Source organism: Strix uralensis, chromosome 22 (assembly GCF_047716275.1).
Source record: "Strix uralensis isolate ZFMK-TIS-50842 chromosome 22, bStrUra1, whole genome shotgun sequence".
Classification (NCBI taxonomy): domain Eukaryota; kingdom Metazoa; phylum Chordata; class Aves; order Strigiformes; family Strigidae; genus Strix; species Strix uralensis.
This window is the reverse complement of record NC_133993.1, coordinates 3,646,650-3,665,565: the sequence shown is the minus strand read 5'-3', so window position 1 is coordinate 3,665,565 and position 18,916 is coordinate 3,646,650. Positions and strand designations below refer to the sequence as shown.

The window sequence follows — 18,916 nt, the reverse complement described above, 5'->3', positions numbered from 1 at the left end:
CTAAATCTGTAAAGACAATGACATCAATGACTTACTATTAGTGATTATAATACATTAGAATACCTTTCTCTCTTTCTCTTGTTCTACAGTTGTTTAACATTTCTTTCACACTGCAGCCAATATTAGCATTGATAGTGCTATAATTACTAGTTTTATTAATTATTAAGGTATTCAAAGTCATGGTATTTACACCAAAATAATGATAATTCTGAATTCTCTCAGTGACATGTCTAACGTCTTCTAGAGGGCATTATCTGTTATTATGTCTAGTAATTTTCTAAACTGTACCATGAACTTATTTGTGAATTTGCAAACAGTTGCCAGAAAATCTGTCACCATAGATACTTCTTAAAATAATAAAATATTATCAACAGCAATAGCAGTATTTACATAATCATCATTAATGCATTATTATTTTGTAAAGTTGAAACTTTAATAAAGGTCAGAATTCAAACTGTAACTTTAACATAATTTAAATAATAAGCATAAATAAAGCTTTTCTACTCTATAGCCCATGTGTCCAGAAATTGTGGTCTTGATCCAAAATCCAATTTGAAAATTCCCTACATTGTCTCACATTTTTCAGAAATTTTGAGAAATTTGCCAGTTTGTTTCCATTTTGTATAATATATTTCAGTTCTTGTGTAAGCAGGGTTTAAGCCTGAATAACTAATGAGTGTTGGAGTCCTCTTTCCTGTGATAAGGGCAAGATTCAGCTGGATACCCCAGTCTATCTGAGCTGTCCAAATACGTATGTCATATACACAAGATGTACAGTAGCCCTGTGCACTTCTGGAATAGCAGTTAGAAGCCAAGTGGGATAGCTAAGATCTAAGTCTTGTTTCAGGCAATTGAATTGTGTGTTAAGATATTGACTCACTTGCCCATAAATAGTTGCCTACTAGAAGTTGACATACCATGTGGTACTTGAATTATCAATTAATTCCAGGTAGACATAACACAGGATCTATAGAGGACCTCTGTCCTTCTGAAATGACAGCTGGAGGCTGGGAAAGGTATTTTTTCGCATCTCAAAAGTAGATGACTTATTCAAGTCCATTTTGTTACATTAAATTGGTATCTTGACTTGTGAACCGATGTAATCCCGTTCACTAACAGTACAAGTTCAGAGACTAACAGACTGATTCGGTCTAAATATAGTTATTTATTGTTATTTGAGATAGCCTAGGCTATCCAATATATAGCTCATCAGCTGGTAGATGACCTTCTGAAACAATATTTGGAGGATATCATCTAGGATATCTCAAGGAGTACTAGACACTTACATGTAGGTAATTGAATCTTAACTCCTATCTCACACTTCTACATGGAGACACAAAAACTAAGAACCCTTAATCTGTCAGCTGAATCACATCACTGCTATCTAATCGCTGGGGAAAACGAGACACCAGTGAAGTGAAATTCCAATGACACATATATCCGGATGAACAACCTTGAGGTTCTTTTGTGTTTTCTTTGTTAACTATGACAAAGCCAGGGTTGGATTTCCCAAACTTTGATGTTTAATTTCTAAAGGCTTTGAAGCACAAATTTTTTGTTAATGAAGTAAAATCATGCAAGTAATACCATGAATAATTTATTGAAAAAGTTTCAAAACTACCTATTCTTTTAGTCTACTATGCTAACATCAACAATGCATTTAGTTCTTGAGTGCCTAACTATAGAGACCTACAATAATGTCTTTTGTAACTGTAGGTCCTTTTTCTAAGAGTTGTTTGAACAAAACGTTATATTAGGGAAGGGAAGGGAAGGGAAGGGAAGGGAAGGGAAGGGAAGGGAAGGGAAGGGAAGGGAAGGGAAGGGAAGGGAAGGGAAGGGAAGGGAAGGGAAGGGAAGGGAAGGGAAGGGAAGGGAAGGGAAGGGAAGGGAAGGGAAGGGAAGGGAAGGGAAGGGAAGGGAAGGGAAGGGAAGGGAAGGGAAGGGAAGGGAAGGGAAGGGAAGGGAAGGGAAGGGAAGGGAAGGGACTGACAAAAAGATACTGATGAAAGATACTGCTTCCCTTTTTTTTCTTTTTGTTGCATGAAAATTCACAGTTGTTTTGTGAGAAATAAGATCTATTATGTGGCTTCTCACTAAAAAGATTTAATTAAAAACCTGTATTTTCTGTCTTTTTTTTTTTTTTTGCTAGCTTCATTAGCCAATGTACTACTTAGCAGACTTAAAAAACATGTTATTAATATTTATGATAAGAAATGCTAGATTAGTAAATATTTCTGTTTCACTTACAAATTTGAGTCCTAGTACCAACGTTGAATGGACTGTTTGAAGTTCAGAGAGACTGTGCCATGACATCTGTTTATTATTTCTTCACTTTCCTGAAGACTTCATCTGTGCATTTGACTTGTTCTTCCAAAGGGACCAATTAAAGAAACAAATTATTTCTTCTCTCTCCCTTAGCTTGGCAATAGTATTTGTCATTGAGCTTAAAAAAAATAACCACCTGAACTCTGAAAACAGAAGGTCTGGTAATCTTCCAGTAGCCAGAAGCATATTAGGCAAATAAGCAGCATTCTTATTTTGGTGAGTTCTTTTTTCAGAGGTTTTTGACTAAAACTGTTGATTAAATTGCTGAACAAGTTGTACAGCTGCTCATTAAACAGATCCTTTCAAAGGCTTCTCCTCTAATCAATGTGAGGCATGTAACAAAAAAGTTTATCTTACTCAGCAGAGAAAAAGGGATTTGGGCCTTCATACTCTATAGGGTTTGTCTTTCCTGACACTGCAGATATGACAAGGAAAATATTATTATCCCACATTTAAAGACCTGTCATGAGGTTGTACTTGTATAAACTGGTTGTCTTAACTTAAACAGTGGAGATAAATGAACATTGGGTAGGATTTATCTTATCCCAAAGAAAACAGTTAAGACAAAATTACTTGAATTGTGCTCTAGAAAGGATTGAGCCATTACAAAATAATCTTGTACAATTAGCTCAAATGGAGGTAATTGTTAGGTGCTGTTAGGGTTGGATGAGATGAATCCCAATCATGACTATATATTTTCCTAAATTCAGAAGCTTAGCTGAGCTGCTAAGTCACTTATCTTCTTATGTGTCAACAGTGAGATATTGACATCTTCATAGTGATCTGTTCTGCTCATTATTAGCTACTTCTATACTGCTAAAGGGATTGATTCCCAAAAAACAGGCCAAGGGGTGCAGAGGGATTACATTCATTTTGCTCAAGACTAGTTCCCCTTAGAATAAAATGTCCAGGACAATTCTGCACAGCATTTTTTCTAGATCTTCTCTTAAGCCTCTCTGATGACCTGAGGATCTCAGAAGAAGTCCTTCCTTATTATTACCATTCTTTTCTCCCACCTCAAGTTGCCTGGAATAATTACAGAATTGTGTTTCATCCAACCAGTATACTGTTTCTTATTGCATGATGTGAGTGTTATGCATTGTATATAGGGATATTTGAGAGTATCAATTCTGCTGGAATAGGGCTAGAATTCAGTCTAGTATAATGGAAGACAAATCAGCACATTTTCATCTATACTGCCTAAAAGGAGGGAGCCTTTACATATATAATCCCTAGATCTGGAAATGGTTATATCACTCCAAAAGATTGTTCAGATATGAATAAACATATTCGCAGTGACTTGGCATCACAGTTGGGAATCACAATTTGGGAATGAAGTGGTGGTAAAGTTATTGATAATGTAGAGTCATCCTTAAATACTTCTGTTAGAATAACATGTATCATTTCAGAGGAGAGTGTTTTTCTCCCACAAGCACTCCAGAGACAGCCCACAGATGAGTGACTTCACTGTCTGTGAGGAACTTTTCCTGATTTTTTCATATTCTGATGACTCACATCCTTTGTTGTCGTTGTTGTTGTTACTTTATCTGAGTACATGTGATTAGGATATTATTTTTTTCAATGCTTTCTATATACATGTATTCATGCTATTCTATGACTTACAAAATTGAGAAAAAAACTACATTGTTAATATCTGACTATATTCTCTTATTTATTCAAGAAATTTGGAAAATAAATCTAGATTCCTATTTAATTTACAGTACACATTTTGCAGTACAAGTTGGTTGGTGATGCCTCATATTCTACTCAGCTGTTTAGTATTAACTGCTTAGCTCATGAGTTTAATTGAAGTTTAAGGCATAGTGGGAAAATTGCTATTTTATTCATCGGAAAGAGTAATCCAAAAAAGCAGAAGTTGTCAAATAACTGTGAAAACTGAGTCAACAAATAAGGTTAAAGTGAAAATAAACTAGTCTTCTGAAAAAAAAAAAAAAAAAAAAGCTGGTTCATGATTTTTTTTCTGCTGGATGGAGTGGACTGAAATGGAGCAGAGGTACCTTCCCTCCTCTAAAACAAATAATGATAACCATTCGACCTAGTACAGAGTCTGACATTGTTCACTACTTTCAGAGGAATTTTACTCTATTATAATAGAGACTTATGAGAGGTATTTGAGACTTCCAAGCTTACTGGGGGTACATGGATACCAGTTGCTGTATATAAAACAGTGTCAAATGAAGTGGAATTCATTTCATCTGGATTTAGATATCTAAAAGGTAGTTGTCTGAACTGATCAGCTATGTTTCCTATCTGGTAACAGGAAGGTAAATTCATCTAATTTATCTTAAATACCTGTTGAAGGATGGGGTAAATCACACATGAGAGCTGACTATTTTTCTTCATTAATGCTTTAGAGTGTGTAGATGATTAGCATAGACTTTAGGTAATCCTTAGACATCTGAAGCAAGGTAAGATAAATCCCATCTACAGGCTGCATTTATCATAACTAAAATTGCACAGTATAGGTATCTATTTGAAATCAAGTCGTCTAGTCTGCTTTAACATTCAATAGAGAGAAATTTACACTTCCACAGTATGCTCCATCTGGCATTATTTTCAGATCTGTAGCCCTGGGAGGTCTCATTTGCTGTCAATGACTTCAAAGACAGTCTAGACCTACATATTATCTATACACATTTCACTTCTGTATGCATAAATACAGCAAAGATAAACCTCACTCTTCTAGCCCAAAAGAGAGTGGCTCAAGGTTATTCCATGTCATGTAATCTCATAGTTGGGGAAAGAATTAGGAGTGTAATTGTCCTTAGCATCGCAGTATAGGCAATGAACAGACATAAACAGTTCCAGGAAATGACTGTGTAAAATATTAAAACAGTATATCTTGTAGAAGAAATTGGGAGAGGTTATGCAATAGAAAATTTTTACCCACTAACTCATTTTATCTCAGGTGATAAAGTCAGTTGCATAGTCATCTAGTGTCATCTGTTCTGTTCTGTCTTGTTTATATTATATAGCTACTTTAGGATGAGATGGAATATTTCCTGAAAATAAGTATTCATCTTCACTAGACACAAAGTAAACCTAGAATCAGTAGTTCAGACTAAGACAGTGAGAATTCATCACGTTTAATTTTAGTTGTTAAATACTTAAAATTAAATGCCTGGGGCCCAAAGCAACCAAGTTTATATGAGACATTTGTGTGAGGCTGCCATATAATACAAGAACTTTAGAAGACACATATTTTCCTAGCTTGACACTTACAGGCCAACAAATTACCCAAGATCATCCAAAGCTACACCAGTCACTTGAGTCCCATTCCAGTTCTACAGTAGAAGTGGACATGTCGTAGTCTCAACTGTTATAGTCATCTGAAACCTGGTCAATGCCATCAGTGGAGTCTATAGAGTCATTCATGTCATCAAAAAGTAGACAACTATCTTGGACTCGTTTCAGTTTCCCAAACTGGTAGTGTTTGGGATTCCTGGTAATACCTGGGACTTCTTTATGAAATTGGAAGTTTTGATACTCAACCTAGATGATGCCTATACCCTTGTGGAGTGTATCTGGATGATCTACTGCATCTCAAATGACATTAAATTCCTATTTGCCAGCAACTGAATTAGCTACCACATTTGTTCAGATGAACCATTCTTTAAACTTCATTGACTATTGATCGTATCTCCACTGACTATAATGAAAATTTAGACTTGTGGTTGTGATGATGACAGAAAAATATGCTAACATCTAGTGCAAGATTTAGTATAAATGTTGCTTTCTAGTGTCTTATATGTCTCTGTCTCAAAACATTTTCATAAGGTTCACAGGTATCACCACGCCTTTCTTACAACCAGAGCTGGAGTTATCTCTGAGTTGACACTAGATGACTATGCAACAGAGTCCTGTCCCTGTCACGTCCCACTCAGATGAGGGAGGCAAGTGACTCAGATTCGCAAATCCCCAGTGGAGCGGACAACAAGTCTCCGAGTCTTCTTCGCTTCACTGCACTCTCCAGGGCCCCCCCTTTCTTTCCCCGCCCTTGGTTTATACCCACTTTCCTTGGGTCCATCCCCTAGATCGACCCACACACCCACGTATCCCATGTACGGGGAGGGGTAAGGTGTTTCATGGGATGATGTAATTAGCATGATCATGTTAGCCCTTGTTAGCATATTGAGGGGTGTTAACTTTAATATGCATTTCATGGATAATGAAGCAAAGGTCATTCACCGGACAGATGGCCCTTGAAATTTGTCCCGGTGCCCCAGAGCAGAGCCGTCCTGTCTCCACAGGGCTCCCTCCTACAGCTGCACCTTGTGTTATTGGGGCAGCCTTATCAGCTTCGACCTCCACACCATCCACCCTGTGACTCATAGTTTTGTCTTGCGAGTGTTTGAGGCATTTCTTCAATCAGCCTCAACTTTTGCTTTCTCAGGATGTTTTTCTTAGTTTCTCGCAGGCCTGGTTTCTCGTCTCTCACAGTCCCTAAATTTAGGTAGATGAATCCCACAAAGGAAAACTGAGCTCTTTTCATGGCTCTAGCCACATGTTAATTTCAGTCATGACTGATATTCACTATACATCTGGTATCTAATACTGTATTACCTAACATACTAAATTTAGGGAAAAACAAATATCAAGACACATGAAAGATCCTTCACACAACTATTGTGCCATATAGTAAAGCTGAAATTTGTGGAATTTGTGGAATTCTCTTCAAATAACTTTAGCAATCCAAAAGTTTATGAGTCAAGTCAAAGCTAGTTGTCCCTCCTTTCATAATTATTGAAAAAACAGAATTACCTCCAAAAGATGTGTTCCCCAAATTATCTAAACATCTGAAATATTTTGCTTAAGAAATGAGCTGTCCTTCATATTTGGCTATTTGTATCCTCTGATTACTAGTGGCTTCTGGTGAAACAACTAATTTTAAATGGCTAAAACTGAGTGAGAAGAATCTCATGTCATAAGTTGACAGTCTAAGAGAAGGATAAAAGTGACGCTAATGTCCCTGCTTTCCTTTCATTTTCCAATGTCTGTTGATTTCAAACACAATTTAGTGCCTAACTCTTCTCTTGAAAGTCTCCATCCAACATTCACATTAAGGTGGCATTAACCTCCGTCTGGCATCCTGTATCTTGAACAGCTTGATGTTGCCTGCAGACTCTTTGATTCCATCACACTAGGTAAAAAGCTTCATTAATAAACAATCATGGTAGTACTGAGAAGATATTGCCTTTTGAAAAATTCATGAGAGTTTTGTATGAATATGCATGTGACTCCTATCCTTCTCCAGAAGGAATGAGACCAGATCACAGTATGTTTGCAGTTTTAATTTCAAATCACACCAGGAAGTGTCTTGCACTTTTTAAGATCTCAGTCAGAAATTTGAGATATGATCCAGAGACTAAAAGAGGACATGAAACAGACAATCTCAAATTCTAATCACAAGTCCAGTGTGGGCTCCACTGATGGACTTCTGTGTACATTAAAACCCTCATAGTGTTCTTACCTCAGTTGGATTGAGCTGATGGCTAGTGTTTATAGAGTTCTTTGATCTGGAAAAATAAGATGAGTTATAATTAAGAAACTACTTCCATGTGAAAAATTATGCTTACTGATAAAATCTGTGTTTTTCAGAGGGGTCTTGGGATGAGTGATTCTAACACTTAAATAGCCTAATGACATTTTAAAGAAAAATGCAAAATCCTGCATATGGACAAAAAAGGCCCCTCATGCAACAAGACAGGCTGGTGCCTGACTGACTATGAAATAACCTTGCAGAAAACTTCTGGGAATCCTGGTTGACAGCAAACTGAACAGGAGTCAGTAGTGTGCCCTTACAGCAAAGACAAACAACTTCATCATGGGCTGTATTTCTAAAACTGTAGCCAGTGGAATGGTGGAAGACATTTGTCTCCTCTATTAAACACTTGCAAGACCCCAGTCTTGCACAATACTGCAGTATTGTGTCCAGTCTAAGGTTCCCCAGAATAAAAAAGACAGTGACATATAGAGTGGAGTGAGTCTAGTGAAAGACCAGCAAGCTGGTTGAGGGTCTGGAGAACAAGACATACGGGGAGAGGCTGAGAGAGCAGAGCTTGTTTATCCTTAAGAGGTCAAGGCCCAGGGAAGTTCTCACTGTTTACAGGTCCCTAGGTGGGAGAAGGGGGTGGGAGTAGAGAAGTTGGAGACAGCCTCTTCTTGGAGGTACCCAGTGGCAGGAGTAGAGGCAATAGAGAATGAATTGGAACACCAGAAATTCCTATTAGATATAAGGAGATTATATTTTCACAGAAAGGATGGAACTTATGCCCACATTGGTGGTGGAATCTCCTTGGACACAATAAAAATTCAACCTCATAGTTGAGCAAGCTGAATTGTCTGCACATTTGGCACTCCTCTGAGAAGGATGTTGGAATTCCAGAGATCCTTTTGAACCTAAATTGTTTTATGATTCTGTGATTCTGAAGTTAGCAAACATTAACATACACATGCAGACATGCTTGACTCTTATTTATGAAGTGGGACAGTAAGAATGAGGAGACCAGGAATGACAGAATGCATGCTGGGAAATTTTGAGAATAATTTAATAGAGCCAATGCAAATTAGCACAATTAAGCAATAGCACAGGAGATTAGGGAGAGTTTCAATAAAGGAATAAGTACAGTTTGGGTAGTTAGGTGTAGATCTAAATCTCTGAGAAGAAACTCCAGTTCTCCTCTGAACTCTGAAGATAGTGATATTTTACATTTTTCCTCAATGTGCTTAGTTGAAAGTGTTTGAAAAAACATGAAGGCTTTACTACAACCTACCAAAATGGTGTTTCATGGTATGAAATTGAGAGCATGTCATACCCAGAAACTCTTGAAAAAATCCACAGTTTTTCCACAGAGGAAGGAGGCAAAATTAAAATAGTTTTATCTATTCTATGAGGAGCAGACCCTAATAAGTTTTGGCTGAGAGAGAATTATTTAGTTCCAAAAGGCACCTTGCAAATGAATTTACATTCTTAAGGTATGTGTGATACAGGAGCAAACCCATGTTATTTGACATAAGCATTCTAAATCATTAATATATGTTTGTAATGCTTCTTAAGCACTTTTGACCTGTCTTGGGGATTAATCTCTATTCCCCTGAACAAATGGACTAGAATGGTATATGTCCACATGGCTCTTAGTGGATCCTTTAGAGTAAATTTCCATCCTAAGTATCTAAGATGTGATAATAGTCAGTGAAGCCCTGGGCAATACAGTCTCTGTAAACTGTGGCCAAGGTGAGATACACAAATTCTACTGAAATGGCTCCTGATGGTTATGTTTAGGAAACTGGATGCTTGCTTTTATATTTAATCATCTCAACAGATCTCTAGACAGTGTTTTTATATTGCTTAGAGACCTATTCAGTGTCCAGGATAGATGTCTACTATTATTTTGAACCCCCCAGGGTATCCAGGGCACCTTATAGCACTGGTAGATATGGCACAGTTTCTGTGTAAGGCCAGTGTCCTTCCAAAACAGCAACTAGAGGACAGCCAGGGTATGAAAGGTCATTCCAAGAGGCACGAAACACCCATGACTGTCCAATTAATTCAAGTCCTAGAATATCCTTGATAATGCTGAAAGCTGAGTCATCTTCTGCTCCCACTTATATGTTTAAACCTGGAGTCAAACCCCATTCATACAGTTAGGTGAGATGAATAGCAACCAGCTCTACTGAGTTGCAGCCCATCTAGGTTGGAAAAAACCTTGAAGATCCTCCAGTCCAACCCTTAACCTAACATTGACAGTTTCCAACTACACCAGATCCCTCAGCGCTATGTCGACTCTACTCTTAAACACCTCCAGGGATGGGGACTCCACCACTGCCCTGGGCAGCCCATTCCAACACCCAACAACCCGTTCTGTAAAGAAATACTTCCTAAGAGCCAGTCTAAACCTTCTCCGGTGCAACTTGAGGCCATTACTTCTTGTCCTATCACTTGTTACTTCGTTAAAGAGACTCATCCCCCCTCTCTACACCCTCCTTTCAGGCAGTTGTAGAGGGCGATGAGGTCTCCCCTCAGCCTCCTCTTCTCCAGACTAAACCCCCCCAGTTCCCTCAGCCGTTCCTCGTAAGACCTGTGCTCCAGACCCTTCACCAGCTTCGTTGCCCTTCTCTGGACACGCTTGAGTCATTCAATGTCCTTTTTGGAGTGAGGGGCCCAAACCTGAACACAGTAATCGAGGTGCAGCCTCACCAGTGCTGAGTAGAGGGGCAAGATCCCTTCCCTGTCCCTGCTGGCCACGCTAGTGCTGATACAAACCAGGATGACATTGGCCTTCCTTGCCACCTGGGCACACTGCTGGCTCATGTTCAGCTGACTGTCAACAAAGCCCACAGGTCCATCTTTGACTGGCAGCTCTCCAGCCACTCCTTCCCAAGCCTGTAACGCTGCTGGGGGTTGTTGTGGCCGAAGTGCAGAACCCGGCATTTGGCCTTATTGAAACTCCTCCAGTTGGCCTCAGCCCATCGCTCCAGCCTGGCCAGGTCTCTCTGCAGACCCTCCCTACCCTCGAGCAGATTAACACTCCCACCCAACTTGGTGTCGTCTGCAAACTCACTGAGGGGGCACTCGATCCCCTCGTCTAGATCATCAATAAAGATGTTAAACAGGAGTGGCCCCAAAACCCAGCCCTGGGGGACACCACTCGTGACTGGCCACCAACTGGATTTAACTCCGCTCACCACAACTCTTTGGGCCTGGCCATCCAGCCAGTTTTTTACCCAGCGAAGCATGTGCCCATCCAAGCCACAAGCAGCCAGTTTTGCCGGGAGAATACTGTGGGAAACGGTGTCAAAGGCCTTACTAAAGTCAAGGTAGACAACATCCACAGCCTTTCCCTCATCAAATAAGCCCTGTCGTAGAAGGAGATCAGGTTTGTCAAGCAGGAATATTGTTCAGCCCAGAGAAATGGAGACATTATAGTGTCTTTCCAGTACTTAAAGGGGGCTACAGGAAAGGTGGGAAGGGACTCTTTATCAGGGAGTGTAGTGATAAGACGAGGGGTAATAGTTTTAACCTGAAAGAGGGTAGATTTATATTTGTTATAAGGAAGAATTTTTTTGCTGTGAGGGTAGTGAGACACTGGAACAGGTTGCCCACAGAAGCTCTAGCTGCCATGTCCCTGGAAGGGTTCAAGGCCAGGTTGGATGGGGTTTTGAGCAATCTGGTCTAGTGGAGTATGTCCCTGCTCATGGCAGGGGGGCTTGGAATCTTTAAGGTCCCTTCCAACCCAAACCATTCTATGATTCTATGATTCTAGGGCTGGTCAGGCTCCACTTGGACTACCGTGTCCAGTTTTGGGATTCCCCCAGTTCAAGGAAAATGTGGAGAAACTAGAGAGTTCTTACTAAGCCCTACTAAGAAGTTAAGTTGTGTCCTAGTGCACGTGTACTATGAAAAGAAGGTGAGATACGTAGATTTGTTTAATGTCATGAACAGGAGGCTATGATGTGGTCTAACAGAAGCCTACAGTTACAAAGACAATGGGGCCAAACAGTTCTTCATCATGACAGATACTATAAAAAGAAGTGAAGATAATGACTTCCAAGTCAGTAGTTGCAAATAGGCCATTGGGACGAGCTTCTTCATTAGGAGGTCAGAACAGTACTGAAACAAGTTGTCCAGAGAGATTATAGTATCTGCCTGTGAAGGTTTTCAACTCTCAGCTAGATCAAGCCACAACTGGCATAATATAGAGATGGTGAGTGTTGTGCTACAAAGGGAAGTCAAATTATGGATCTACTCACACCTGGAGTACTGCACCCAGTTCTGGGCTTCTCAGAACAAGAGCAATGTGGATATACTGGAAAGAGTCCAGTGAAGGGCCATTAAGATTATTAAGGGGCTGCAGCTTGTTTACTATGAGGAAAGGCTGAGACAGCTGGGACTGTTCAGCCTGGAGAAAGGAAGGCTCAGGCAGGTTCTGATCAACGTATACGACTCTTTCTGAAGGGAGAGTGTAAAGAAGATGTAGTCAGCCTCTTCTGTGGTGTCCACTGACAGGACATGAGGTAATGGGCACAAACAGGAGGTTCTCTCTGAACATGAGGAAACACTTTTTTACTGTGAGGGTGACCAAACACTGGCACAGGTTGCCCACAGAGGTTGTGGAGTTTCCATCCTTGGTGATATCCAAAGTTCTCTGGACATGTCCTAGGCAACCAGCTCTAGGTTTTCCTTGCTTGAGTATGAGGTTTGGACTGGGTGACCTCCAGAGGTCCCTTCCAACTTCAACTATTCTGTGATTTTGTGATATTCAAAGGTCCCTAAAAAACATTTCTGAGTCGATGATTCTATGATGTCAAATGGCACTAGACACTTCTGAGTGGAGAACAGAACTGAGCTCCATTTGTCTATATAAATTTGAATGGGTGTCTATAAACCATTGAATGTATTGCCTAGATTGTATTGAATGTATTGCTCAGTCATATGTTGAAACCTATTCAGTAGGTAGCTACAGTGAGATTCAGTTGCCTAAACATCAATTTATATTGCTATTTGAGATGCCACAGGATTTTCCACCTGACATCCAGATCAAAGAATCATACAAAAACCTAGATTGGAAGGGTTCCACTTCTGGAAGTTTTATCTCATTTTGCTGTCAAAAGCATATTTCAGTTAGGTCAGGTTTTTCAGGGATTTGTCTAGTCAAGCTTTGAAAAACTCAAAGATGGAGATTTCACAACCTCTCTGGGACTCTGTTGCAGTGCTTAATCACTCTCTTTCTTTCTTTCTTTCTTTCTTTTTTGTACTATCTAATCTGAATTTAATTGGTTGCAACTGTCCTCCTGGCTCTTGTCTTTTCAGGTATACACAACTAAGAATTGCCTCTATTTTTTCTATAATACCCTTCAAGTAGTGGCAGACTCCAAATAAATACCTCCTTAACGTTCTCTTTTCCACACTTAAAAATTATTTCTATCTGTCTCTCTTTGTATGCCATGTGGTCCATTATTAATAACTCTCTACTACACTCTGTCCATGTGGGTTTTTTTGTGGTGGGAAGCCCCAAACTGGACATAGCACTGCAGATGTAATCTCACAAATATATGCAGTCTCAGGTGACAAATAGAGGGGAAGGATCACTTCCTTTGGCCTACTGGCTAGATTACTGTTAATACAGCCCAGGAGGCAGTTGATTTTCATCACTGCAGCGGCACACTGCTGACTCATGTTAATTTGTCTGCCAGGACCTCCAGGTCCTTTTCTGTAGAGCTGTTGCCTAGTCAGTGAATGCCCAACTTATACTGAAGTACTGGGTAATTATTTCCCAGGTGCAGGATTTTGCATATGTCTTTGTTGAATTGCTTAAAGTTCTTCTTGTCCGTCTCCTTCTGAATGTTTAGACAATTGATTCTTTTCTTAGTGCTTATATCTCCTCATGCAATACAGAAGGAGCAGAGGAAAATTACACTTGAAAATCAGGAGGCTCATTTAGCATTTAAAATAGAAGTTAAACTATGTAAATTAACCCTCTTCACCAAACGTAAATGTTTGTTCTGTAAATCTCAGCTAGTTCCCAAAGTTCTATTTGAAGTTAATGAAAAGAAGCAGGAACTTCTCAGTGGTGGTTCATGTTCCTCTATAAAAACTACCTAAAATTACTGGTATTATCTGAATTACTGAAGTTCTCATCCTAATACCTGTGAAGAAATTTGACATAACTGTTCTTTGAATCCAAGTTTCATATTAAGTTCAATCAAGGTCAGAATGCAATTGTGTTCTTTGGTACAGACCAAAAACATACATTAAGAGAAGGCAATGGTTATTGCCTTCTCTACTGGTCAGGAATAGTGTGTGATATGTTTAGTAGAAACACCTTCTTTTACACAGTGTTAGCATTCATTGATTTTAGCTTAACATGCAGATTGACTCGGGTAAAGTAATCCTTAACAACTGATGTCTAAACAAAACCATAATTTTAATTTCTATGAAAGTAAAAGTCTTGTTAGATATTCATAAGACTCAGACAAATTCAGCTGGAAGATTATCTTCAAAGTACTATATTAGTGATCGGACCCAGAAACTCTAGAGACAGCACCCATGCCACACAAGGTATTCCATAAAGTGTCTTTTACTTCCTGGTTCCTCAGGCAGTAAATGAATGGATTTAACATTGGAGTGGCTACAGCATAAATTATGGAAACCAGTTTGTTGAGGTCCAAGGAATGTACACTCCTGGGTCGGGCATACATGTAGAGGGTGGCTGAGAAGAAGATGATGACAACAGTCAGGTGAGAAACACAGGTGGAGAAGGCTTTCTTCCTGTTCTGGGCCATGGGAATGCACAAAATTGTGCTGATTATGCACATGTAAGAAATTATGATGACAGAGAGGGGGATCAGCAAAATAAGCAAGGCAAAGACAAAGTCCACCATCTCTGCAACTAACCGCTCAGTGCAAGAGAGGTTGAGCAAAGGGCTGATGTCACAGTAGAAGTGGTTGATGACACTGGGGCCACAGAAGGAGAGCTGGGAAATGAAGACGACCTTTAGCACAGATATCAGAAAACCAACCAGCCAAGAGCCCATGGCCAGCTGCATGCAGACCCTGTGGTTCATGATGACTGGGTAGCGCAGGGGGTTGCAGATAGCCACATAGCGGTCATAGGCCATGACAGCCAGGAGAACACATTCAGTACAGACCAGGGCAATGAAGAAGTAGAGCTGGGCCATACAACCTGTGAAGGAGATGCTCTTATTCTTCACCAGAAAGTTTACCAGCAATTTGGGAACAGTGACTGAGATGTACCAGGCCTCTAGGAAAGACAGATGGCCTAAGAAAAAATACATGGGCTTGTGAAGTTGGTGATTTCTTCTGATTAAAGTGATGATGACTATGTTTTCAAGGACAGTCAACAAATACACAGTGAGGAAAATTACAAACAGTAGAGCCTGCAGCTCTATGACAGTAGGGAATCCCAACAGGATGAACTCATGGATGTGGGTATCATTTTCCTGCATCATGATGACCCTGAAGACCTGGAATGTGTAAGGAGGAAAAAGTAAGGAAATAAGAGTCACCTTGTATTATCTCCTCCAAGCATCCTCTCCATACTAGACTTGTAAATACCAAATATAAACAGACATTTCACACTGGGTATTTAATTTACATTCTTATTTAACCACTCCTGAAAATTTTTGAGTCCTGCAGCATTATAGGATTAGTGATTCAGATCCTGGCTCCAAAAAAATGGTCAGGTTTCACCAATTTCCTCATAGGCCTTCTTACCCCTAACTTCACTTAAAAGACAGTCAAAGGGTAGAGGAAACATTATTAAATGTGCTTTTCATTTCAGACCCGAGCTACTCCCCAGATGACCACTAATGCCAAAAGACAGCTAGATAAAAAGCACAGTCTTGCTAAATGGCTGAACTCATGTAAGGGAAATTTGGCTTGAGCAGTTTTTCTCTATCCCTTTCTCTTGACTATATGCATAAGGAAATATGTATTTGTTCTCTCAAATATAGCACTTTAATTAAGTTTGCTAGGGTTATGGTATTTGCATTTATTATTTTCTTTCAGAATTGGGAAGGACCTGTACACCTGAAAATTTCTCTCATTTCTAATATATTGATGATTGACTAAAACAGGTGACTTCTCACAAATAAGAGCTTTCATACAGTCTCATAGACTACAGTAATTACAGTACCCATCCATCATTTTTCTTCTGCATTGCTTGATAGAATTAGTCTTGATTTACTACAATCTGAAGTTTGATGTTTATTCTTACTCTTTTTCACTTCTTAGTGAAGATTTCAAACAAGCTTTTTTAACTTATTCTTCCACATTCATATTCAATAATCAACTGCCTTTCTAGAATGATGTTCATGCTTTGTCCTTCAGAATATATTGTTTGTATGAAACATTAAGAAAAAAATTACACTGATGTTATGAAATGTTACAAAAAAATCCACAGAAAAAGAAATATGTATTTTACTGATCTCATTATTTATTTGTCTTAGAGTTTTAAAATATCTATTTCAAATTTGAGTCCTTTTTTTCTTGCATATGGATTCTCTATGGAGAATTAGTTTAATTACATAACTTACATGTTTCATTACAAGCACCTAACTGCTGCCAAAAAATAAAGCGACAGAATATAAAATATAATTTTATCTCTAAGTCTTTCACATTTCCTAGCTTGTACTGTGCGTGGCACTCCTCAACCCTGTTTTAGCAACTTCCATGAGATTTGTGGCATTTAGTTTAAGCTGCGGTAAATGCTGACAAATAAGTGAGGTAACTTGGTTTCCAGTATAGCCAATGGAGATCTAAGCAGTACAAGAAAAAACCCTAACCTATGTGATTTTAACAAGCTATAGAATATAAACTGTAATTGAAAAGTGCATGAATGAAAAGCATCTCAAAAAGAGAAAATAAAAATTATGTTTACATTTTCCAATATAGACTTTAAAAATTCCAAAACTACTTTATAGTACCCTATAATATCGACTGACAATAATTTAATAAAAAAGGGTGATTAATTAGAGTATTTCAGCTAGCTGCCTTCAAATAATGGATCACTCTCAGGTGACATATAAAGATAGCTTCCAGGTTTAATTTTGGGAATCATTAATGTCACATGAATTTTCTCTGGGTAAAAATTACGCTGAATATTTTTTATATTCTAGTCCACTGAAAGTGGAATATAAATACAAATTTTTACCACATAAATACCTTCACTATCTTCAGAAGAAATTCAGTTGCATATAATACAGAGAGGGGGTGACAGGAAGTTTAGCTCACACTAGAATACTCCTTAAATTTAAGGGGAAAAACAATTTAAAAATTTAATATTAATGTCAAAATACATTGAAATATATTATTGCTTCTGCTACTGTCACCATCTCTCAACAGAGGTCATAGGATTTTAAAAGCACATTAAGTACAGTAAGAAACTTCCATCTTTCTAACCTTTTGACCCTCATTATATCCACCTCTGTTTTCCTTCCTGAACAACCCTTCTTTCTTCTCTCTCACACTTTGTTTCTCTTGGAAACTACTAACTTCGAAGTCTCCCCCAACTTATGCTGGTAATTTCAGAGTGTAGATGAGATAAGACAACAAGAAAGACCTCTTAAAAAAACTAGAGAAAAAGAAATTAAACATTCTTTGTCTGAACAAGAGATCAGCATCTATGCCTATGTTTCTCTATTTTGTTTAGCTAGAACCTTACCTCTTCTCTTTTCTCTGAATGGTTGAAAGCATGCTGGATTGTAAAATGCTGTGAGCACACACAGTTCCTGCAGACTTTCTGCAGCTTCCGTTGAGTGAAAGATTTCCCAGGATGGAAAATATCACTCCGTATATAATCCTTCAAAGCCCAAGAGAACTAAGAACAAAATTAGAGGAAATAAATTCACCTTCTCTTTCTAAACCTTATGGAAGAGGTTGATCATCTGGGGATTTTTTATTTTCATGTTTACCTTTTATTTTTTATGTGCTAACCAGCTATGGTAGAACTATTAATACTTGTTTTTCTTTCTCCAAAGTCAATGCTGTTTATGTGATAAGACATTGGACTGGAACTCAGGGCATTTCTACTCTGCTGTTGGCTCATAATCATAATTTGTAGCTTTGACCAATAGATCTCTCCACTTTCCAGTGCCTTGGTTTCTGCATACATAAAACAATGATTATACTGGCCTTGAAAACAGCTTGAGGTTCCACAGAGAAAGTGATGCCCAAATATTAAGTATCGATAATATTGTAGATGTAAGACACCATTCAGAAGAGAAATCCAGCTCCCACCACGTGCCTACAAACTCAAGAGTGAGATTCAACTTGAAGACTAAGATACCTAAATGCAGGTGGCAATACTGCAAGTATCCATATGTGAACTACATGGCTGAACTCCCCTTACAGTCAGTGGGGAAAGAATTAATATAAAAGAGTCTGGATAGCGCTTCACCTCACTCAAAAGCAGACAAATGGTTTGGGATTCATTTTCTGAAATGTGTGTCTTTTCAAACACTGTTAGATGTTCTTCTTAGCCTTCAGCTGATGGTCTGTATTTTCTGAGTTGTATCTGCCAGACCTGTGCAGATGTCTTGGATACCCAAGGCACTAACCATCTGTTCCGTTCTTCAGTGGCTAAAGTACAGCAGATGTATCCCAGACTCCTCTGTCTGTTTGTGCCTACACATTCAATTCAGTTTTGTGCTGCTGGAAAACCCACTGGTTTGAGAAGGTAAGTCTTCATCTCTGGATATCTGATTCTCATTAAAAATAGAGTACAAATAAGCATAAGCCAGGCAGGCAGTCAGAAAGTTTGGGCCCAAGTAGAAGCTAAAGTTCAAAGTTGCCACAAATAAATTTTTTAAATGGGACAAAGTTCCTTTAGAGACCAGAATTCTGAGACTAGTCCAAATTTTCTTTCAAAGAATGGGCAAAGAAAAGTAATAAAGGAACAGTGAAGCACTCCAAAAGAGACCACAGTTAAGTTTTTAGGCAGGCCTGTATCTACATTGGCAAATAACTTCAATTTCTGACTTAGTCCAAGGAAACCTTGTGTTGTCCATTAAACACACCTGTATGCTCCATGCAGAGTTACAGAACACAGAA

The 18,916-nt window shown here is 38.8% G+C and overlaps 1 protein-coding gene across 1 annotated transcript; it reads right to left on the bottom strand.

Moving 5' to 3' along the window:
- Positions 1-14,355: 14,355 nt before the first annotated feature.
- LOC141953244 (olfactory receptor 6B1-like) lies at positions 14,356-15,315 on the bottom strand. The gene has a single exon (XM_074891719.1). The coding sequence runs from the start codon at positions 15,313-15,315 to the stop codon at positions 14,356-14,358; it is 960 nt and encodes a 319-aa protein (XP_074747820.1).
- Between the last annotated feature and the right edge of the window lie 3,601 nt (positions 15,316-18,916).